Source organism: Anolis carolinensis, chromosome 4 (genome assembly GCF_035594765.1).
Source record: "Anolis carolinensis isolate JA03-04 chromosome 4, rAnoCar3.1.pri, whole genome shotgun sequence".
NCBI classification, from domain to species: domain Eukaryota; kingdom Metazoa; phylum Chordata; class Lepidosauria; order Squamata; family Dactyloidae; genus Anolis; species Anolis carolinensis.
Window position 1 is genome coordinate 115,606,147 of NC_085844.1, and position 24,680 is coordinate 115,630,826.

Genomic DNA, 24,680 nt, shown 5'->3' on the forward strand with positions numbered 1-24,680 from the left:
TATCCAACTCTTTTATTTTTCAGTGATTGGTTTGTGTGTGCCAAAATTCTGTTCTCCTACACTTGAAAAATACCTAGGGCCGGCTCTGCCTGGACCAGTTTGGCTAAAGACTCTGCTTCTGCAGGACACTGGAGCAACGCTGTTTTGGATTTCTCCCGCTTCGACCCTGGACTTCGGCTGACGACACTTCTCTTCCTGCAACTCATTTTGTTAACCATTTGTGTCCTGTGCCTTTTCGTTTTGCCTCAGAGCGCTTTGTTTGACTTGCTGCTCTTTGCATCCAGTTAATCTGGATTATATTTCTGTTTACCTTTTGGACCAGGTCAGTTTGGTTTTTTGAGTTTTGACCAGTGGAACTGCATTTTAGTTTCTCTGCGTCCCTTTTCTTTTGTTGTGAAGCCACTTTTAAGTCTGGCCCTTTAAGGCGTCTGTGATTCCAACACCATGACTATCACATCTGTGGATAAGGGAGTTGTAATATTTGATTTTCTGGTGTTTGTTTTCTTGTATTCGAGGGTACAGACCCACTGCTGCCAAAGGCCACATAAGCATTTCTGTTATACTATTGGGATTGTACATGAGTTTGCTAGTCCAGTCCTCCTTCTTTGCAAAATTCATCTAAGAAAGCAATCTTCATAAGATGTCTGCTTCCTGCTACAGCATGTTAAAGCCTTTTGGAGGTTTATACTTGGCAAGTCCAACCTGAATGCCTTTCTCTCTCATGTGTAAATTGCCAAGAGGGATGATTAAGAGAGAGTGCAGCCACAAGAAAGGGAGTGGCATCAGAGTTCAGGTGAGCTTGCACATTCTCACTGCTCTGCCCTGTTACCAGCAGCTCTAGCGCTTTCAGCTCCATTCTCATTTCACGCTTTATCCTCATATCGGTGAGAAGGATCACTTACAAGGGTAAGTTTGGAATATGTTGTGTTTTAAAACTCAGTTCTATCTAGGATATACTTATGATTTCTTGGAAATTGCCTACAGCTAATTGGAAGGAAAGGGGAAAGAGGTAGGTGGAAATTTCTACAACAAGTTGCATAGCTATAAAATATGGACAGCACTTTCCATTTGATGTAAGCTCATTCATTTCCATTTGATGTAGGGTCGGAATTGTTCCTTACATTACTACAACATCTTTGCATATTCTTACTTGTTTTCAAAAATATTTAGTGAATGTTAAGATTGTATCTGATGAAGTAATAAAATCATTTTAAATATCAGGAACTGTATAACTGATTTTTCTGATAGCAGGAACATTTCTAAGCAAATTGTTTGCATGTTTGAGTGTGTGTATACAGTAATGCCTTTCTTGTGGTATGAAGGTGGGAAACTTACGTTTCCAGTTTACCATTCTGCTTGATAAATGCAGCTTTTAGTGAATTTTATTATGTAGACCAGGGATTCTCAATTTCTTTTAGTCATGGAGCCCTTTTTGAAGTAAAAGTTTCTCATGGAGCCCCAAGAAATGTTTATATATTATATTATATATAATGTATGTATATCAGGCATACATGTGGGCCAGTGGTAGATGGATGGAGAGTGTTTGTGTGAACTAATTCACATAGTGCAAAAAAATTGTACAATATTGAAAATGAAGAAATATTTTAACCAACATAAACTTAACAATATTTCAGTGGAAGATCCAGAGGCCCATCCAGTCCAACCCCCTTCTGCCATGCAGGAAAAAAAATCAATCAAAACACCCCAACAGATGACTTTCCAGCCTTTGTAGTAGTAGTAGTAGTAGTAGTAATAATAATAATAATAATAATAATAATATAATAATAATTTGGAAACAATAAACATTGACATAATTACGATCAGCCAACTGCAAAATGCCTACTAGGATGTGCACGCATCATCTGAAAATACATCACACAGTCCTAAACACTTGTTCGACTTGTGGTTTTGTGACACGAAATCCAGCATATCTATCTTCTTTGCTGTGTCATACTATGTTGTTGTGTCAATAATAATAATAATAATAATAACAATACAAAATAGAAACACCAGAGAAGGTTTATGCAGAGTCCCTGAGCTTGTGGAGCCCTGAGCACGCCTTGGGGAGCCCCAAAGACTCCCTGGAGCAAAGTTTGAGAACTGCTGGTGTAGACCAATGTTCCTCCAGGATGGTGCCCTCCACATGTGTTGAACTACAACTTCTGTAATCACAACCAAGCATGAACAAGAACTGCCTTGGCTGGAGGTGTTGGAAATTTTAATGTAGCATATCTGGAGATTGACACCTTACAGAACATTAATGTAAAGAATGAGCCTTCTAGAAGAGAAATTTCCACATGGGTGTAAACCTCCCACAAAGCTGTCTTTATGCTGTTCATCAAGTGACTCATGCTGGCTCCTTGGGACGAGGATGATGCTACAATTAACATTCACTTTCAATATGGCTAAGGCTGTATTCACGCTGCCCTACATACCAGGATTCGATCCCAGATTTTCTGCTTATCCCAGATTATCTGCCAGTGTAGACTCATATAATCCAGTTCAAAGCAGATAATGTGGGATCAGATCCTGGGATATAGGGCAGTGTAGATCCAATGCTTTTCTATTTCTTAAAAAATGCAAATAGGATGTTACAATTGTATAGGGCCAATGTGATGCTTGCATGTTGTGATTCAATCAAATGTATTGGATCTTCTGTAAAATGTGAAGTAGTGGATCTCATAGTCTGCTTCAGTGGTTCCCAACCTTTGGGTCTCCGGGTTTTTTTTTTTGGACTTCAGCTCCCACAGTTCCTAATAGCTGGTAAACTGGCTGGGATTTATAGGAGATGAAGTCCAAAACAACTGGAGGCCCAAAGCTTGGGAACCACTGACTTACATAGTCATAGATTAATTTCCAAAATGTAGTCAGATAACTCAGAAGATGTCTTTCAGGAGTTCCTAAGGCATTTCCTACTTGCTTAGCACTCTGCCCCACTTTCCCCTCTTTCCTAAAGAAATTCCAAAATGAATGAGGAAGCCTTCCTCCATTCGCACTTCTTAGCATGATTGCTCAACTTGCTTTTTAATAAGAGAAAAATAATTTCCCTTGAATTTTATTTCTTCCTACCCCCCCCCTTCCAATTATCCTCTTCATCAAAAATAGGTTTATGTTAAATGTTTCTCAGGTAGAACTGAAAATTAACCTCCCAGTATAAAATGCTGTCTAGACGTCTTATTTGTGTAACTAGACATGGACAGAAGAGACAGAAACACCCTACCCACCCCTGGCCTTGCTTTGGTGTGTTTTTACGTCACAGTTTTATGAGCAATCATAGAGGCAGCTTCATCTTCATGAAAAATCTAGTAGATCTTTCCACCTGTTAAGAGATGACATGAGACTGAATCACACTCAGCTCATCGCCTTCTTAGCACCCAAAATGCAGTAAGTCCCAAACTGAATCTATGCACTGCTGTTTAATGATATATAAATATCTAAATGACCGTATGTATAAATGTATGGACCCAATGAAAAAAAGAAGTGGAATGTATGGGGATGGGAAATAGGACAAAATATATCAGGCTGGATAAATGGCAGCAACTTTATTCAGCTAATCTAAGGAATGAAATGTAATGGTAATCCATAAATACTCATGCTAAATTAAATTTGTTTTGGCATCATATCGGGAATGGCTCCAGGCATTCAATATTTAGATCTCATTCTACTATCATTGTTACTTATTTAGCAATTACAAATATATAAAAGCACAGTCCCTGCCCTCAGGCATAAAATCTGAAAAGGACATGACGTGAAAAGAAAAGGCAATAGGGAGGACGAGGAAAACAAGGAAATCCAAGCAAAAGTTCTCAATGTTGTGAGGCTCCTCAGCCTTGTTGATTGATTGCTGGATGACAGTCAAGTTGGTTTCTTAAGATGGTGGCCCTACTTTCCTTCTATTCCTATCTTTTAACCTGATGGGAAAATTGCGGAATAAAAATACATCACCAACCTTAAGGATATGCCAGAATTGGACATATGGATGCATCTTAACAATATCACCCCCACCACTTTGTTGCAACCTTTTCAAACTAGAACTTCACACTACATTCTCCCGAAAGAAACATACTATAGACATATTAATAGAAAAAAAAAACACTTGAGAATTAACTACTTTAATCTACACTTTACTTCAGACAACAAAATGTTTTGGGTCTGGAGTGCATTTTGTTTATCTGTATATATTAAATCAGCAGAAACAGGCAATTGGAGTATGTTGTTGCGTGCCTTCAACCATAAGGTGAACCTATCAAAGGGTTTTCTTGACTAGATTTGTCCAGAATGATTTTGCCTTCCTCTTCCTCTGAGGCTGAGATATTATGACTTGATCATCATGATCATCCAGCGCGTTTTTATTACTGAAAGGAGGTTTGAACCCTGTTCTCCAGAGTCATAGGCTAACTCTCAAATCACTATATTATCGAAAACTGTTCATAGAACTATAGCTGCTGCTTAACTTTAACATTCCACTAGAAGTTATAATGCATTGCACCTTGTTAACCTTATTCCATCGCCCTTAGTCTGAACACTGAAGTACCAACTATACTGCTCCAGGGCATTGAACATGTTTTAATTGTTTTTAAATTGTTGTTGTTGTATGCTTTTTCTTGATGTATTTATTGCTGTGTTTGGATTTGTTTTTACTGTTGTATTTTTATATTGTTTGAGCATGGTCCCTTTGTAAGCCGCCCCGAGTCCCCTTGGGGAGATGTGGCGGGATATTAGAATAAAGTATTATTATTATAATATATTTTAACATGAGAGATAAACTATTAAATTGACTTTTAAAAGCTGAGGTCCACACCAAGAACTTCATAGTCTGTCACTCAAGTTTTGTTCACCTAGACTTGCAGATAAATGTGTGCATTGATTGTTTTACTAATATTGCAAAGAATGCATGGGAGAGTGCATAGAACTGACAATCCATTAATTATAGATTAATCAAGGTAGCTGAAAATTATTTTAATCACAACAGATTTAAGCAACCTGGACAGTGAAGAAAACTGATAGGAATATAATCAACTCTTTGGAACTTCAAATACTGTGGATTGCTTTTAAAAAGCCAAACAAATAATAATAATAATAATAATAATAATAATAATAATAATAATAATAATAATAATAATATTTTTATACCCTGCCCCATCTCCCCGAGGGGACTCGGGGCAGCTTACATGGGGCCAAGCCCAGGCAATAAGCAATATAAAACTCAGCAATAAAAACAAATCATAAACAAATAAAATCACATATACCAATAAACAATAAGCACACTTTGATAAAAACCTGGGTTAGCTCCTAAAAAGGGTAGTGGGCCAGAAAAGTGCAAAAAGTTTTATACAGTACAGATTAGGAAAGAGGTAGGTACCAGGGACTATTATCCCATTAAGGTGCTGGAGGAGGCATACACCTAAAGACTATATACGCAAGGAGTAAAAATGCTATAAAAATAGAATAGACAAACAGGGCAATCTCAAACTAAGGAAATCAGTTGCCAAAAGCCTGTTGGAAGAGCCAAATAAATTGGTCCTAGAGAAAATCAAGCCTGGATGTGCCCTAGAAGCCGTGACTTTGGACATGTCATGAGAAGAATGACTTACTAGAAAAGACAATAATGCTTGGCAAGGTTGAAGGCAGCAGGAAAAGAGGAAGACCACATTCCAGGTGGATAGACTCAATAAAGAAAGCCACATCCCTGAGTCTGCTAGGCCTGACCGGAATTATTGATGACAGATGACTTGGAGGTCTAGAGTCATAGGGTTGTCATAAGTCAAAGTTTACTTGACAGCAATTAACAATGGCAAGAAACCTCCAACACGTTCCATGGCCTTAACACAATTGTGTAATAAGCAGCACTCTTTTCCAAAGCGTTCTCATAACATGTGGGCATGAAAGAAGCCGACGAGACTTCTAAGATGCTGCTATGCCTTGGGCAACTGGTCAGACGCTGACTTATTATTTCTCCAAAGAGAGGGAAAAAGAATGTCACAATCTTGGGCTGGAGTTTATGTAACCTATGTTTCAGTTGTTCCCTGACTCCACCCCAGGTTGTGATTTCCCAGTGACTAATAGCTTAGTGCTTTGAGTTTTTTTAATCATTCCCTTGAGAATCAATATTAATCTTCTAGGTCTACTGCTGAGTCTCATCATTTCCATGGCAGCTCTCTTTCCACTGGGAGGGGAAATTCAGGAAATCAGCTCAATGTACACTTGACACAAACTGGGTGGAGTTTACCTAGAGTTGGAAATACAGTAGAGTCTCACTTATCCAACATAAACGGGCTGGCAGAATGTTGGATAAGCGAATATGTTGGATAATAAGGAGGCATTAAGGAAAAGCCTATTAAACATCAAATTAGGTTATGATTTTACAAAGGAAGCACCAAAACATCATGTTAGACAACAAATGTGGCAGAAAAAGTAGTTCTATACGCAGTAATGCTATGTAGTAATTACTGTATTTATGAATTTAGCACCAAAATATCCACGATATATTGAAAACATTGACTCCAAAAATGTGTTGGATAATCCAGAATGTTGGATAAGCAAGACTTGGATAAGTGAGACTCAACTGTAGTTACTTTCGGAGATTCTTAGTAGCTCTGAACCACCATGACTGAACTCTTCATATTATTTGTGCATTGGAGTGCTCTGTTCTTTTCTGTTCTTGTTCACGCTTCTTATGTGACGATACTTTGTTCAGAAAACTGTTTCTGTCTCTAGTGCTAGTTTTCTACATCCGTGTGTAGGCTAAACTATGGCACAACAATGCTCAAAGGAGTATAATTTCTTGAGGAAAGACAAGTATTTTGGGAGAACCGACCACATCAAAGAGGGTTTTTTAACCCAATCTTCCTCCTGTCATGTGGGTCATGGTTTCCACATGGGAGTACTCTTAAATAAATGTGCCTTGAACTAAATAATTCCTGCTGACTCTGAACGGCTTTGGATTTTAGTGTGATTTTCAAAGGAGCTGTCTAAGTTGGCAAACTGGCATTGGCTTGCTAGGTTTGCTAACTTGTAGAATTCCTTTAAAGTTCAGACTAAAACCCAGAGCACATTCACAACACTGAAGCGGCCAATCTCCTCTGCCTGCATCATGGATATGGTATAATCCTTGCCTCAATTAAACCATCAGTTGCTATACTTAAGGTCTAGAACAGTGTTTCTCAACCTGTGGGTTCCCAGGTGTTTTGGCCTACAACTCCCAGAAATCCCAGCCAACTCACCAGCTGTTAGGATTTCTGGGAGTTGAAGGCCAAAACATCTGAGGAACCACAGGTTGCGAACCACTGGTCTAGAAAGACTCTCCAAAAAGGTCAATTATCTACCATGTTTATTCCAAAGTGAATGTTACTTTTTTGTTAGGTCCACTTTGGGTATGAGATAGGTGTAGCACCTATCTGGTTTCCTTTGACTGAAGATTAGAGAAGGCTTATTAAGGCTCTGTAATACTTGGGTTTAATTTAAAAATAAAGAACAACATCCATATCTGTGCGAGAGGCATTCCTTGACTTTGTGTTGATGAGTAAAACTGTGGATAATAGGAAAACCTGATAAAATGAAGGATTTCTGACTCAAAAATACAGCAGAATCATACCAGCAGACTTAGTAAATGCTGGACATTGATAAATGAATCCTGTGGATATGGAAGTCATATTGCATACAAACTGATATGTAGTTTGAGGTCCAGTCTAAAGGAAATCCAAAGACCGGAAAGAAAAGGGAGACCTATTTCATATGTGGTGGGGATGCAAGAAGATCAAAGGGTTTTGGAGAATAATTAAGAAAGAGATGGAGATCATACTACAAACAAAATTCACATTAAAACCGGAATACTTCCTACTAGGATTAATGGACTTTCACATGGACTCAAATGATGAAAAACTGTTTATATATATGATAAATGCAGCCAGAATTGTGATTGCAAAAATTTGGAAAACATCGGATGTACCGACGCCTGAGCAATGGATATTGAAACTGATGGATATACAAAATATGGATATATTAACGCAGATAATTTCACAAAAAGACCAAACAGGGACAAAAACGAACTGGAACAAATTAAGCAAATACTTGAAGGAAAAAAGGAACTTGGAAATATAGGGGGAATTGTGTATATGTGAAAACACTCTGGGGAGCTAAGAAAAATGGGTCGGGCAAATGGAAAAAAAAAGTAAGATATAATTCGTAGAGCAGAGGAGCTGGAAGGTAACACAGAAAGGAGGGAGGCTGGTGGGGATTTGGCTTTTGTTTGTTTGTTTGTAATATCTGTCTCCCCCCCCCCCCCCTTTCTTCTGATCATATGCTTCCCTCCCTCCTCTTTTTTTTATTGTATCACAAAAAATATAAATAAAATGTTAAAATAAATAAATAAAGGAAATCCAAAGACCAAGACCTTGGGGTAACCTTGTAGATAGCAGGGTGAGATGCTTACGAAATCCCAAAATTCTTTCTGGACAGTATGCTAAATGTTTTTAATATAGCATAAAGATAGCTGAGCCATAAATTGTTTAACGTGTCCCTTGGTTTTGACTCAAGTTTTGTGCAACTCGCCACCCACTAAGTCAAAAGTGTGAGAGAAAGGATTGTGTGTGTATTTGCATGATGACTGACTCCATTAGAGACCACTAAACTTACCCAACTGGTTTTATGATAGAATAGTGTCTCCTCTGAGTTCCAGGCTGGATGCTTAGTAGCTTTCCTAGCCTCATTCCAAAACAAGTACAAGTTGAGCATCGCTTATCAGGAATTCTGAAATATTCCAGTAGTTGAGGGCTCTTCCACACAGCCATATTACCCAGAATATCAAGGCAGATAATCCACTTTCAGCTGGAATGCTTCGTAGTATTCTTGTAACTTCGGTATTCTCCATCCTATTTCTTTATTGGATCTATACAGCTCCTTATTACTTATTCTTGATTTTTCCCTCCAAATATCCACTTCCTTATTTCTCCATCCCATTTTTTGAATTTTTGTTGTGAAATCTCCAGTGGTAGTGTTCGAAACAAATACAATAATTTGGGGAGTATACACATTTTAATTGATCTAATTCTCATTGAAATACTTACGTTCTTATCCTTCCAATTAATCATTTGTAGCTGTATCCTATTCCATGTCTTCTTATAGTTATAATCCCAGATCCTTGTTGGCTTATTAGTTAAATAAATTACCAAATATTTAATTTTGTTTTTTTACAATCTGTATATCTTTTCTTTTCCGGCATTGTGGGAGGAGGGAGTCATGGTACTCTCATCTGTGGTGGGAATGTGAAGAGATAAAAAATTTGGAACCAAATTCTAACCCAGGTTGAATTACATACTAAAACAAAATTTGATATAAATATGCAAATTCTGTTAATAGGGATATATGGGGACAGAAGAATTAAGGATCAAGACCACGAATTAATGATGATAATGTTTAGAGCTGCACACGCAGTAATAGCGTGGGGGTGGAAGGATAAAAAGAAATGGACACTTGAAAAATGGTATGAATATATATGGGATCAAATACAACTGGATATTATGGACAATATAAGAAGCAAAAAAAACATGGTCAGACAAACAGAAGAAAATTAAAGAAATATGGACTCCATTTAGCAGATAGCTACAGATTGTTAAACCATATGACGAAAGTTGGAAGAAAAAATGGGAAAGAATAGAAAGAAGGCTCATGTAACAAGAAAATAAGGTTTAAGTTGTCAACAGGGAAGGGGGTGGGGTGGGTGTGGGGGAGGGAGAAGGAAAAGGAAAAGGAAAATGTAATTATGATTATGTATTATAAAATAATGATTAATAAAAATTCCCTTTGGGGAGAAAAAAAGGCAGATAATCCACAATACCTGCTTTGAACTGGGTTGTATGAGTCCACACTGCCATATAATCCAGTTTAATGTGGGATTTTATACAACTGTGTGGAAGGGGCCTGAGACATTAACACTTCTTTCTCTTCTTTCTGATGGCTCAGTGCCCACAAATTTTGTTTTAGGCATGATATTATTAAAAATTGCATGAAATTATCTTTAAATTATGTGTATAAGGTGTATATAAAATATAAATAATTTTTTTTTGTTTAGACTTGGTTTCACTTCTAATATATGTCATTATGTTCTTATTCGCAAATACAGGGATTCTAAGGCCCCTTCCACACAGCTGAATAAAATCCCACTGCTTTGAACTGGGTTCTATGGCAGTGTGGACTCAGATAACCCAGTTCAAAGCAGATATTGTGGATTATCTACCTTGATAGTTTGGGTTATATGGCTGTGTGGAAGGGCCCTAAGACAAAAATCCCAACCACTTCTGGTCTCAAGGGTTACAGATAAACTCTGTTTAACCTGTATATTTATTTGTCCTTAACATGGATTATATTGTCATTAGGTATGGAGGGAGACACTGTTTGTTTCCACGGTTCATTAGTTGTCCACAAATAAGAGTTTTAAGGGTGTGTATGACTAAAACACAAGTAAAATCCAAATTCTGTATCAAGGCAATAAAAAAAGAAAGCTGAAACAACTAGCTTCACAACATGGAGTTCTAAAGGTATCCCAGAAATAAAACTGAACACAAGGAAACATAGCAGCAGAAATGTGATGATTCCGTGGCCTGGGGGAGAAAGTTGTTTCTTCCTTGCAAAATAACTCTGACATTCAGAGAATTCTCAAACTATTTCCTAGTTTGTGTGGGCATTGATAAATGCCCACAAAGTCCTTCAGTTTTCTAATTCGAGATATTTATCAGTCTTGCCAGTCTTGCCTTACTCCTGTCTTGTTCAAACTTCCAATCTTAGAACAACAATTTTATACTTAGCCTAGCTGTATTACATTTTTGTCATAGTTAGCGTTTAGAATTATGGAAAGAAACAGATCAGTAGCCTGTGGAATTGTTTCAGCAAAGGGTTTGTATACTTGATGTGACTTGTCCCAATTAGCAACAGTTTGGATGCTGCAGTTTGGACCTACTGATGTTTCTAAACAGTTGTCAACTGTCAAGTGCAGCCCCATATAGGGTGTGTTACAATACTCCAAATCAGATATGTGTCACTGTAGCCAGATCTGACACTTCAAAAAGTAGCCAGTTTTTAGCTGGGCAAAAAAGAAAAAAAAAAGAAAAGAAAAAGATGTGCGGTTTTCCAGTATAGGCTGTTGTATATTCATTCATGAATATGTGTCAGACAGGGTAGATATAATATTCTCTAAATAGTATACCTTTAACTAATAAATTAAAAATTCAGAAAAGATGCTTGAATATACAGCTTCCTATCCATTGTGTAGGGCTTCATTGTGTAATTTCATGTAATTATTTTAAATGTCGGAGAATAAATCACTGTGTATTGGTATAAGCAGTATATTAAATGGATTAGTGAGGCAACTATACTGCATTACATTTGTGATGATGAAGCTTCCATGATACCATTTGGCTGAGCTATACGAGAACACAGAATGCTCACAAACATTTTCAGTTTTTAGTTTCTTTGAGGAAAGGGAAGGCTGCCAGGGTCCGTAAATTTAGTTTGGAGTAGAACTTTTCAAACTGTGTGTTGCAACATGTTAGCGTGTCAACTGCAGTGTGTAGGTATGTTGTACGGACATAAAAAGCCTGTGTGAAATAAGCAATACAATATATATATATATATATATATATATATATATATATATATATATATATGAGAAAGATTTTCATGGGATATGTCGTGTCTTCATACATTTCATTATTATCGTTTATATATTTGTCCATACCTCTTATAAGGGATCAGTTTAATCCCCATTTTGCTAGGAAAACTGGATTTCTGTGTCGCAAAATGATGCATGTCTAAAAAGTGCATTACCAACATGAAATGTTTGGATTGCTCTGGTCTAGAGACTTTGACAGGACTTTTAACAAATATGCTTCACCCATTGAAATTAATACCACTGAGCACCCTAAACCCTGCAATGAGAAAGTTACAATTACAGTAGAGTCTCACTTATTAAAGCTTTGCTTATCCAAGCTTCTGGATTATCCAAGCCATTTTTGTAGTCAATGTTTTCAATATATCGTGATATTTTGGTGCTAAATTTGTAAATACAGTAATTACAACATAACATTACTGCGTATTGAACTATTTTTTCTGTCAAATTTGTTGTATAACATGATGTTTTGGTGCTTAATTTGTAAAATCATAACCTAATTTGATGTTTAATAGGCTTTTCCTTAACCCCTCCTTATTATCCAAGATATTCACTTATCCAAGCTTCTGCTGGCACATTTAGCTTGGATAAGTGAGCCTCTACTGTACTTGCATACCAGACTGGTTGAATAACTAATACATTTGTCTCTTCTGCTTTAGAACTGCAGCAATGGATGCCGTGCAAATCGCAAACACCGCTTTTGCCGTTGATATATACAAAAAGCTTGCCGAAAAGGACAAAACTTCTAATATTATTTTTGCTCCGCTTTGTACTTCAACCTCTCTGGCTCTTGCCTATAGAGCTGCCAAGGGCGAAACGGCAACCCAAATGAAACAGGTAGATATTTGCTTTTCATTTAAACATCAGAGATAGAAAAGAAATGTGTGTTATCTACAGAAAATGGTATATTTTCTACTACTAAGGCAATTTTTCATTCATTACATACTGTCCCTCATGTGAATCCTTATGTATTTGGGTATAAGGGATGGTCAACTGTTGGGGGGTTATGGGGGCTGCACTCTCTGTTGGTGGAACATGGAGGGCTGGCCCCTCTGATACTCTTCTATCATGACTCTATATTAGCATGGGCAAACCCAGGTCCGCGGGCCAGATGTGGCACCTTGGGCTATTCCACCGTCCCTTGTCTGTCTCAGCCCTCCTCTTAGCATATGAAAGTGGTGACCCACCGTGTTGCCAGGCAGAGAGGAGGGATGAGGCCAGGGGCGGTTCGCCTGCCAGGCAAACTAGGCATTTGCCTGTGGCGCCATCTTGTTGTGGCACCAAAGGCAAATCCTGGCTCTGCCAGGAAGGCGTTCTGCATTTTGCAGACCAGAGAAGTGGTGCCCACTTCTCTGGTCTACAAGGCAATGAGGAAAGGCTTCCTTCTCGCCAGGAAAGCATTTCTCAGCGCTTTGCAGACCAGAGAAGGGGGTGCCGCTTCTCTGGTCTGCAAAGCACCGAAAAAGGGTTTCCTGGCGAGAAGTAAGCCATTTCTCACCTTTTTTGGAGCATGCCTTTGGCATCCCATGCCCTTTTTATGGGCTTTTCTATTAGTTAGACATCTGATTCTCCACAATGGGAACAGAACACTGAACACTGCTCTGATTTGATCCATCAAAGTGCCTACATTCTTATTTCACTTGATTCCTTTGATAGTTTCGCATATTCAGAGATCTAAATGAAAAACAAAGTTTAAACTGAAATTTGTTTGTTTACAGGGGCTTCATTTAGAAGATGTCAAAGATGTGCCTTTTGGGTTCCAAACAATCACAGCTGATGCTTCCAAACTTAGTTCTTTTTATTCATTAAAAATGGTCAAGAGGCTCTATGTAGAAAAGTCAATTAATCCTACTACGGTAAGCTATTAAGAGATAATTCCTGTTTTTCTCTGGATCAACTGTTGTAGTCTAAATCTGAGAATATTCATGACATGATATTGATGAGTGCATTAAGTTTTACATCTCAATATGTCAAATAAATGCTATACTTTATTTTTTTTAAAATAGATTACAATATAGTTCTTTTTTTGCAATGTTATTCCAAAGTTTGCTTCCTGTTTGGCATACAGTCAGAATTTGTACAGAAATTTTCAAGTGGAAATTAAAAAAATTAAATCTATAACTTTCTGATAACCAACAAAGGTCACTACTTTTCTGGCATTTTGTCTGGTTGTAAGAAAGTGATTGGCCCTCTCTGCCTTTTGGATTCATGGGATCATTATCTTTTGAGTTTTAGAAAAGCCCTGAAAACATGGCTATGTGCCCAGGCTTTCGAAGATTAAATGATAAAGACGACCCGGATTGATTTATGACTACAGCACGAGGATTTTGGATGAATGGATTTTAATCATATGTTTTATATTTTTATATTGTTTTAATTGGATTTTCATTGCTGTTTTAATTATGTGTAGGCATCAAATTGTTGCCAATTTTGTACGCCGCCCTGATTCCCTTCGGGTGAGAAGGGCAGGATATAAATGTTGGAAATAAATAAATAAATAATTGTTGGTAATAAAAGTGCTGTGTGAATCTAATTGAACTCAAAATCCATGCAAGTTACAGTACCCGATTTTACTTATGATTTCCTTAACTTTTTATGAAATTCAGTGTAATTTGAAAAGTTGTCAGACTTTTGATCTTAGTCTGTCAACGTTGATAGAAGCCTCTTCAACCCACTGGATATTTGCAGGCAGAAAAGAAAGAGTTCCTCGCAACCATTTCCTAGTTCTGATATATTCTCCCAATCCTCAACAACAGGGCTGAATTGATACCACACAATTATAGTGCTTTGATCCCACTTTATCTGCCATAGTACCGTCCTATAGAGTTTTGGTGAGGTACTTAGACATAATTGCCAGCCAGATCTAAACCTTCTGTTAGGACCTCATCACATGGAGCTTTTGCCCCATCATAGAATGCTTTCAACATGGAGCCGGTATGGAGCCTGCCAGAGTCCAACCCTTAGGGCTACTTTGCCCGGGGCTCTGTGCCAGCTTGTGTTGAAAGCATGTTGGGAGGAAGAATTTAGAACATGGATGTCGTGTTCTGATTGAGTAAGCTGGGGACAGCGTGGGGGGAAGCAGGGCAGCAACTGCTTTCCTTGTGTAAATGGGAAGGGCGGCAATGCAGGCGGTGGATAGATAATAATAATAATAATAATAATAATAATAATAATAATAATAATAATAATAACTTTATTTTTATACCCCGCCCCATCTCCCCGAAGGGACTCGGGGCGGCGTACATGGGGCCTAGCCAGATAAAACAATCAAATATCAATAACACAGCAATAAAACAATTATACCAATAAAAACATCAATATCAGTAAAACAATCGTTAAAATCGACATGAAGCATACAATATTAAAACAGGAGACTAATTCATAGAATTATTTAATTCATAGATGGTTTCCTCTATTGGCCTATGGGTTTGCCATGCTGCCCCATGGATTTTTCCGCCATTGCCTGGCTTTAGGACTTCAATGTGATGATGTCCTTAGTCTTATTGTCTCTCTCTTTCTCTCTCTGTGATTATTATTCCTGCTTATTTTGCTCTTGGAAACACCTGCTGATGCCTAAACAAGAATAGTTTCTTACTGCTGTAGTTTTTGTTTTGTCTCCAATATGACTTTGCATAAAAATACAGCAAGCCAATCTTTAGAACTGAAATTAATCATGTAACAATGCCACACACAGAGAGCTGTCACAACCATTTATAAACGCCACATATTTTATTATATTATAATATTTACAATAAAAATAATTTTGACCTGTTTATTATTTAAATAGATGGATTTTGCATTTACATGAGCATGTTAATATGAGTTTCAGTCTTCTCCATCTGCAAAATCAGTATATCTTTCTTTTAATGTCTTACGTAATAAATGCTTAATAATTCATGTGACTTTTACATGAGATGATGTGGAGTCTGTTGCTGAAAGTTTTGTGATACCGACACCTTTACTCTGTGTGTGTAACATAGTTGTGGGCCCTTGGTATCTGCTGGGGTTTGGTTCCAGGATCCCCTGTGGATACCAAAATCCGTGGATGTTCAAGTCCCATTGCATACAATGGAATAGTAAAATGTTTTCTTATAAAATTGCAAAATCAAGGTTTGTTTTTTGGATTTCTTTTGAATACTTTCAAGCTATGGGTGCTTGAATTCATGGATATAAAGAGCCTCCTGTCCACTGATTCAAATATTCTGTTACTTCCATAGAATGCAGCCACGGCAATTGAAGTGGAGTCATAGCGCTATAATTTGTGTAGTGCAGATGGGCCCTAGGGAAGTTAATTTGACACAATGAATGAAGACTTAACTTGACTCCTTTTATCTTTCAGGAGTTTCTGAGTTCCATCAAACGACCCTTCCCATCAGAATTTGAATTAGCAGATTTTAAAGACAAAACAGAAGACACCAGGCTGCAAATCAACAAATCTGTTTCTGATCTGACTGATGGTAAGTGCATTCTTAGTTATGAGATCTGTTTAGTAGCTCTGAACATTAAAATTAACTCTGATCTTCCAAATATGATTTATATTATCAGGTACATTTATGGAGGGTGTACATTTTAACAGCCAGTGCCATATAATAAAATGCAACACTCAATTTTGACCTTGAACCTTAATGGTGTCTCCTTTGCCAACTCCATGATTCATGATTTATCAAGAGGCAACAGTGCCTCCTTCAGCCCTTTATTTTCACAACTGTGTAATTCCAGCCTGTGTTTTCCACCCTGAACCACTTGTGATTTCTCACATGTCACATCTTCTCCTCCTCCTGGAGGTCACTCATTCATAGGTTGCCATAAGTTAAGGTCAATTTAACAGCAGTAAGCAACAAAATGTGAGGGTCCCGTTTTATATTGGGGAGTGGGCTGGGATTCCAATTTGGTTGTCAATGAAGATTTCCTTCCAGTATAAAACCAAGTGTGAAATTCTTACTCTGGATGGAGTTTCTGTGGGATTATGAATATATATTATATATATATATATATATATATACACACACACACTGTGTACGGTATTTCTTCAATTCTAAGTTGCACTCTCCCCATATAAACATCTCTAAAAATGAGGTGCATCTTAGAATCACAGGTATATCTTATGTATTTTTGTTGGTGGTGGTACTGAAATTAGGATGCATCTTACAAGTGATGGTGTCTTACAATTGATAAAATATGGTATATGTGTGTGTGTATGCATTAGGGTTGTGCATTTGTATGGAATTGCTATCTGTTTCTGTATGTTCCACTCATATAGCCCCATTTTAGTTTTTGGGCGCCGCTTACAAAAATGAGCTCCTATACAAATGGGCATTTTGGAAAAGGTCAGAAAAAAATGAGTATTTTCATGCCTGCCAGGGCTGCATGGAGAACTGTATGCCAAGTGCATCTTCAGGGTCAGAGGTGGAGCGCCAAGTAAGCTTTGTTTGGCATTCCGCTTCAGGAACTGCTGGCAGACCTCCTCACCAGATGCAGTCTTTTTCCAAGGAGAGTGCGTCTGGCAAGCAGGCCCAAAATGCGTGTGCACGCCAGATCCTGAAGTGGAGCGCCAAACGCCAAAGATGCACTGTATCCACACACGCTGATAGACTTATATAGCTGGTAAACTGGCTGGGATTTCTGGGAGTTGTAGGCCAAAACACCAGGGGACTTACAGGTTGAGAACCACTGCTTTACATAGTTAAGGGGGGAGAAGAGAGAAGCACCTGTGCCTCCCAGGGCCTGCAGCCCTGACAGACACGAAAATCAGATGAGAGTTACCATTCCTACTTTTCATTCGTTTCACTGGTGTTGCTGTACCGGAGGGGAGTGTACTGTTTCGTGCATTCCAAATAAACAAAACAGTATGAAAACACAAATGAAACAAATGAAACAGTAACCGAGCCCATGTTTAGTATGCATATATTTAAATTGTTGATTTTAGCCTGCTCTTGTAAGCCGCCCCGAGCCCTAGGGGAGTGGCGGCATATAAGTTTGAAAAATAAATAAATAAATAAATATACTGTATATTTGAAATGTTAAGCATTTGTCCCATTTAGGGAGACAGTGGGATACAAATAAATTTTATTATTATTATTATTATTATTATTATTATTATTATTATTATTATTATTATTATTACACAGCAAACAAGATAGATATGCTGGATTTCGTGTCACAAAATCACAAGTCGAACACTTCCCAAGTGTCTAGGACTGTGTGATGTATTTTCGGATGATGCGTGCAGATGCCAGTAGGGTGGCTTTTTGCAATTATTATTATTATTATTATTATTATTATTATTATTTGTATGAAATACTTTTATACATTACAAACTAGACGGAGATATCTTTGACATAAATAGTTTATTGCCTAGGATGTTTTGTTTGTTCACACTTAATAAAGGAAACATTTTGAGACAGGTCCTACAAATATAGGCAGAAGTTTTTTTTTGTAATGCTGAAGAACCATTTGCTTCCAGTTATTTGATTAGTCATTAAATCATCTTCTTTCCACCAAAAAAGAGATCCCAAGTCATCTACTGGTGTGTGGAAAGCAAGACTAGATGAAATGTCAGTAAGGTTTCCAGAACTCAGGAGCAGGTCTCTTCTCCAAACTTCAGGGTAAACGAGAGGAATTTCAGGGCAAACAGGTTAGAAGTGTGAATGTTTTCTGCCCAAAGGCCTAAACTGGCAATTCTTGGTGGGTATTTTTCTAATGAAATATTCTTACCAATGTGTCTGCAGGTAAAATGGAGAACATTTTGATTGAGGGGAGTGTGAATGATCAGACGAAGATCCTCCTGATAAATGCAGCCTTTTTTGTAACAAACTGGATGAAGAAATTTCCTGAGAACCAAACTAAAGAGTGTCCTTTTAGAATAAACAAGGTATAGAAGAAGCCAATTCCCACACAAAACTACTGTAGAGTGAAATGTTTGTTCTTCTTCATCATCATCACAAATAATTTTGCTTGTTACCCACTTCTCATGGCTCAAGGCGGGATAAATTCTCCTTTTTGAACTTTTAAACTCAGCCTTCTGGTTGTTTCCCTAGCCTCCTTTTACTTCCCTTCTGCTCCTGATATAAGTAATGTACTTCCTTATGTGGCAATAACCAAGCAAGTCCAATTGCTTTGTTTATACAGCACTGCATTGCTTAAAGTTCTTTGTAAAGGGTTTAATCCAATTAGAATAAGTGAAATTACTATTCTTTGCAAACATTCACCTAAATATTATTTTAAATGAGAGTGGATGGCAATTATTACTCGCATGTCACCCCAAATTCCAGTTTTGTGGCCAAAGCCTCCCACCAGTCCCCTAAAAAACCTTCTTAATTTTTTAGTCAAATGCACAAAAAAATCCTGCTCCTGCAACTACAACTCCTGACCTCAAATACTTTTGTTTTCAGCCTATATTGAAAACTGAAAAATGAAAGTCCCCGGGTGGTGCAATAGGTTAAACCCTTGTGCTGGCAGGACTGCTGACCGAAAGATCAGCGGTTCAAATCCAGGGATCAGGGTGAGCACCCATCTGTCAGCTCTAGCTCCCCGTGCAGGAACATGAGAGAAGCCTCCCACAGAATGGTAAAACATCAAACATCTGGGTATTCCCTGGACAACGTCCTTGCAGATGGCCAATTCTCTCACACCAGAAGTTACTTGCAGTTTCTCAAGTTGCTCCTGACACACAAAAAAGCCTATACTGAGCAAAATAGGGATTACTAAGAATAGTTTTGGGGGACATTGATGGGTGGGTGTTGCACGGAGGAAAGGTGACACTAGTGGAAATTGATTATGGACTCCCATACAATTGCCCAGCCCTGTGTTAAATGCACCTTATGTATATTTACATGGGTCTGCAGAATAATAAGTCTAGCTTAGGGTAACCCGAATTTCGTTTTTGAGATACTCTTCTGACATATAAAAGTAAGTGCGTGTCTCCTCAACAGGAATATTTATTTAACCACAACTTACATTCAACCAAATGCCTTTCCATTTATGTTCATGCTTAACAGACTGAAACCAAACCCGTGCAAATGATGAACCTGGAAGCCACATTTTGCCTGGGCTACATAAATGATCTGAAGACCAAGATTCTTGAACTCCCGTGTCATAACAAACACATGAGTATGTTCATCTTTTTGCCAAAAGATATTGAGGATGATACTACTGGATTGGAACAGGTACAAAGTCCACTTCAGCACTGTTCTTGAGTGATTAAATAATATCTGCATATTGATCATTGTCATCCTTGTCTCTGTTTATGTACTGTCTTTGTCAATTGCATAATGGCATAGAACACTTGCCATATATGTACTGGTAATCTGCTCTGAGTCCCCTCGGGGAGATAGAGGGGAATATAAATAAAGCTTATTATTATTATTATTATTATTATTATTATTATTATTATTATTATTTTATTATTATGACACAGCAAACAAGATAGATATGCTGGATTTCATATCACAAAATCACAAGTCGAACACTTCCCAAGTGTCTAGGACTGTGTGATGTATTTTCGGATGGTGCGTGCAGATCCCAGTAGGGTGGCCTTTTGCAGTTGGCAAATAGTAATTTTGTCAATGTCTATTGTTTCCAAATGCCGGCTGAGATCTTTTGGCACGGCACCCAGTGTGCCAATCACCACTGGGACCACCTGCACTGGTTTCTGCCAGAGTCTTTGAAGTTCAATCTTGAGGTCCTGATAGCGGCTGAGTTTTTCCTGTTGTTTTTCGTCAATGCGACTGTCACCTGGGATGGCAACATCAATGATCCAAACCTTTTTCTTTTCCACAACTGTGATATCTGGTGTGTTGTGTTCCAGAACTTTGTCAGTCTGGATTCGGAAGTCCCACAGTATCTTTGCATGTTCATTTTCCAATACTTTTGCAGGTTTGTGATACCACCAGTTCTTTGCTGCTGGAAGGTCGTACTTGAGGCATAAGTTCCAATGAATCATTTGGGCTACATAGTTGTGCCTCTGTTTGTAGTCTGTCTGTGCAATTTTCTTACAGCAGTTGAGGAGATGATCAATGGTTTCGTCAGTTTCCTTGCACAGTCTGCATTTTGGATCATCAGCTGATTTTTTAATCTTGGCCTTAATTGCATTTGTTCTGATGGCTTGCTGCTGGGCTGCAAGGATCAGGCCTTCTGTCTCCTTCTTCAGGGTCCCATTCGTGAGCCAGAGCCAGGTCTTCTCCTTATCAGCTTTTCCTTCAATTTTGTCAAGGAACTTTCCATGCAATGTTTTGTTGTGCCAGCTGTCAGCTCTCTTTTGTAGTGCGGTTTTCTTGTACTGGTTTTTTGTCTGCTGTGCTTTGAAGAGTTTCTGATTTATTATTATTATTATTATTATTATTATTATTATTATTATTATTTTATTATGACACAGCAAACAAGATAGACATGCTGGATTTCGCATCACAAAATCACAAGTCGAACACTTCCCAAGTGGTGGTGGTGGTGGTGATGATGATGATGATGATGATGATGATTATTATTATTATTGAATTGTTCACATTTTTGTTTAGAAGAGATTGAGGGGTACATGTCTCTGATTCTTAATAGCTTTACAAAAACTTTAAGGTCATATTCTCATAGTTATTGCATCTGCAAAAACGTGTAAGGCAAGGTGAAAAACAGCCCACCATAGATGCCATGATGTTGAAATGAAACTATCCATGGATTATTTTTGCATTTCCTGATGGTTCAATATGTACAAACTTTGTTTCATGCACATTTAAAAATGTTGTAAATAAAATTACTGTCAGGTATATACTCGAGTTTAAGCCTAGTTTTTCAGCCCTTTTTAGGACTGAAAAAACCCCCTCCTCAGCTTATACTTGAGTGAGGGTCCTGGTGGGCTTATATTCAGGTCGGCTTATACTCAGGTATATATGGTATATTTATTATTTTTCTCTATTATTATTGGTATTGTTACATTTATTATTTTATTCTATTAACTATTATTATTACATTTATTATTTTACTCTATTATTGTTGTTACTTTTACATTTATTTTACTCTATTTTTATTATTAATACATTTATTATTTTACTCTATTTATTATTACATTTATTATTTTACTCTATTTATTATTACATTTATTATTTAACTCTTATTATTAAAAGGATACATAAGCACATTTACATTGAAGTAGATGAAAATAATGATTTAATCATAGTTGAACAGTCATATCTTAAAATACAGTTTGATGTAAAGATTCAAAAACATTTAAACTACTGATGCCTCAATTAATGTAATTTTATTGGTATCTCGGCTTATACTGGAGTCAATGTTTTCCCAGTTTTTTTGTGGTAAAATTAGGTGCCTCGGCTTAGGCTTATACTCGAGTACATACAGTACATATAAAACATGTTTAGACATAGGTCACATCTTAAGATATCTCAATATGTATATGAAAATCTTCCAAAATCTAAAAAACCCTGACACATGGGACACTTCTAGTTCCAAAAATTTTGTATAAAGGACACACAACCTGTATTAGATCAGTGTTTCTACTTTGAACAGCACTGTATTATAAGGTTTGTACTTCGGTGAATTGTGAATTCAAGTCCCTAAGGTCCTCAAAATTTTTAAGCAGAGGGCCGGTCCATGGTTCTGCAGAATATTGGGGGTCGAGGCTATAGTTTGAAAAAAATACAAACAAATTCCTACGCACACTGCACATGTCTTATTTGTAGTGCAACCCCCCCCCCAACAAAAGAACAATACATTATTTAAAAATTAGAACAACTTTAACCAACATAAACCTATCAGGATTTCAACGGGAAGTGTGGGCTTACTTCTGGCCAACGGGGACAGTCAAGTTAATTAGGGTTGTTGTTGTTGTTGTTGTTGTTGTTGTTGTTGTTGTGTGCCTTCAAGTCATTTCAAACTTAGGGCGAGCCCAAGTCTAAAACTGAGTGTGGGGGCCTTAGTTTGGGGCCCCTGTCCTAAGGGGACAGAAAGTGGAAGACAATGAGCAAAGATACTGAATTTCACTTGTTCTCTTTCTTCTCTGCCTTTAGCTTGAGAAGCAGCTCACACCCGAGAAGATGCTACAGTGGACCAATCCAAGTTCGATGGCAAACACCAAAGTGAACGTGTTTCTTCCCAAATTCAAAATGGAAACAGAATATGACTTCAAGCCTATTTTAGAAAGTCTTGGCATGACCCACATGTTTGATGAAAGCTCATCAGATTTCTCTGAAATGTCAGAGAACAAAGGGGTTGTGTTGTCCCGGATCATTCACAAAGTCTCCCTGGAAGTAGTTGAAGATGGGACAGAATCCCGAGATGTACCAGGATATCGGATCCTACAACACAAAGATGAATTTAATGCTAACCATCCATTTCTTTTCGCCTTCAAGCACAACAAATCCCGCAGCATTGTTTTTGCTGGCAGATTCTGTTCTCCATAGAAATATTTTGCTAAGATAATGCACATTTTACCATTTTTCTGTAAACGTCAAAATCCTAGAATGAATGCCAAAAGATAATCTAAACAATTTCATATGTCAAGCATGGTATACATTGTACTCTTCATAAGAAGTACTTCTTCAAGTAGAGCTGAATATAGTTAAAACTATCCATAGCTTTGTTCTGTGTCTTCAAAATAGTGCAGTTCATTTCTTATTCATCCAAGGTGACTATGAACATTTTGGGGTTGTTTTTTTTTTACATATGGCATGACTCCAACTTTCATCTCAGACAGTAAAACCCTAGCGAATTATAGCAAATTAAGAAAGTAATTTTGGAGGCTATAAGGTTTAGAAACCCCTAACCAGAAGTCCACTGTCATGCTAGCTGGAAGAGTATTAGGGAATTTATTATTCCGAGTTCTGGAGCTAAAATGCCAGTATTTTAATGGAATACATTCAGGTCTCTTTATCCATATGTTCTGCATTATAAATCTAATCAATCACAACTCAAATATATTTTTAAAAAATCCAAAATATAAACCTTGGTTTTGCCACATGCTAAGCACTATACTGATATGTAGGCATACCTTGCTCTAGCCTTCCAGCATTTGTTTGAAGTTTTCATCATTTTTATAAGAAACACCATTTTATTATGCCATTTCATATTTCATATAATGGGAATTGAGTATTCGTGGATTGCAGGAGAGTTATAGAATTTATAGTCCCAAGCTCTGGAGATAAATGACTAATGGTGATCTTCTTTGTTAGATATTGGCAGAAAAATATTTCTAAAATAGCAAGCTTATAATTCATATGGGATGGACTCATATTAAGGTGAAATATGATACCATTACACAACACTTTCAATTTTTTATGTTTTGTATAATGCTTTCCTTTGGCTTATATTTGATAAATGTGACTATCTTGAGGCAATCCAAATAAAGCACCACAAAAACTCAATAATTTCCCTCTTTTGCTTATTACTAACATTAAAAGGCTTTATGTAGGAATATTTATTTATTTATTTACTATATTTCTACCCCACTCTTCTCACTCTGAAAGGGACTCAGAGAGGCTTACAGTTTGGCTACTTCAGTGCCACATTGCAAATGTGCAGTGTATAAATATAATACAATACAAATCAAAACACATTCAAAATAAAATACAAGACAAAAATCACATAAAGCATAATAACATCCAGAAATAAGACATAAATAAATATTAAGCATTACAAACATTTAAAACGAATTATAATTATTGTGAAGACTCATCAATTTAAAAGTATATTTCGCTAAGCTCCGTCATCAGTAATAAATGCTGCAAGTTGCTTCTAGTATGAGAGAATCAGCTATCTACTAAGATGTTGCCCAGGGGATGCCGCATTATCACAGGATGTCTATGCCCTACACCACTGGCGAAATTATACTGTTTAGTCGGTATTGCACCACCTCACATCCGTCAGGAAGTAGCAGCTTGTAATGAAAGGACCAAGGCATTGACATCTCCCAGCCCATCCTCTGTTCAGATATCAGTCAGCAAGCCAATGCCTTAAATTAAGAAATAGCTTCCTAAGATCTACAGAGATACTCCCAGGATCACCTCAGCAAGCGAGA

General features: G+C 37.4%; 2 protein-coding genes across 2 annotated transcripts in view; both read left to right on the plus strand.

Moving 5' to 3' along the window:
* LOC100559144 (serpin B12) overlaps nt 1-24,680 on the plus strand; it is a 502,967-nt gene that overhangs the window by 455,599 nt on the left and 22,688 nt on the right. The window lies entirely within an intron of this gene.
* On the plus strand, nt 806-24,030 carry serpinb5 (serpin family B member 5). Its single transcript, XM_062977655.1, has 7 exons — nt 806-906; nt 12,322-12,499; nt 13,381-13,518; nt 16,002-16,119; nt 18,391-18,533; nt 19,660-19,827; nt 22,675-24,030. Exons 2-7 carry the CDS (start codon nt 12,332-12,334, stop codon nt 23,065-23,067), a joined length of 1,128 nt encoding a protein of 375 aa, XP_062833725.1. The 5' UTR covers nt 806-906; nt 12,322-12,331; the 3' UTR covers nt 23,068-24,030.

Bases quoted from the DNA above. Each gene is read 5' to 3' on its own strand.
- serpinb5 (XM_062977655.1), top strand. From the start codon at position 12,332: ATGGATGCCGTGCAAATCGCAAACACCGCTTTTGCCGTTGATATATAC. The intron at 16,120-18,390 runs GTAAGTGCATTC...ATGTGTCTGCAG, and splicing joins TGTTTCTGATCTGACTGATG to GTAAAATGGAGAACATTTTG. The intron at 18,534-19,659 runs GTATAGAAGAAG...CATGCTTAACAG, and splicing joins GTCCTTTTAGAATAAACAAG to ACTGAAACCAAACCCGTGCA.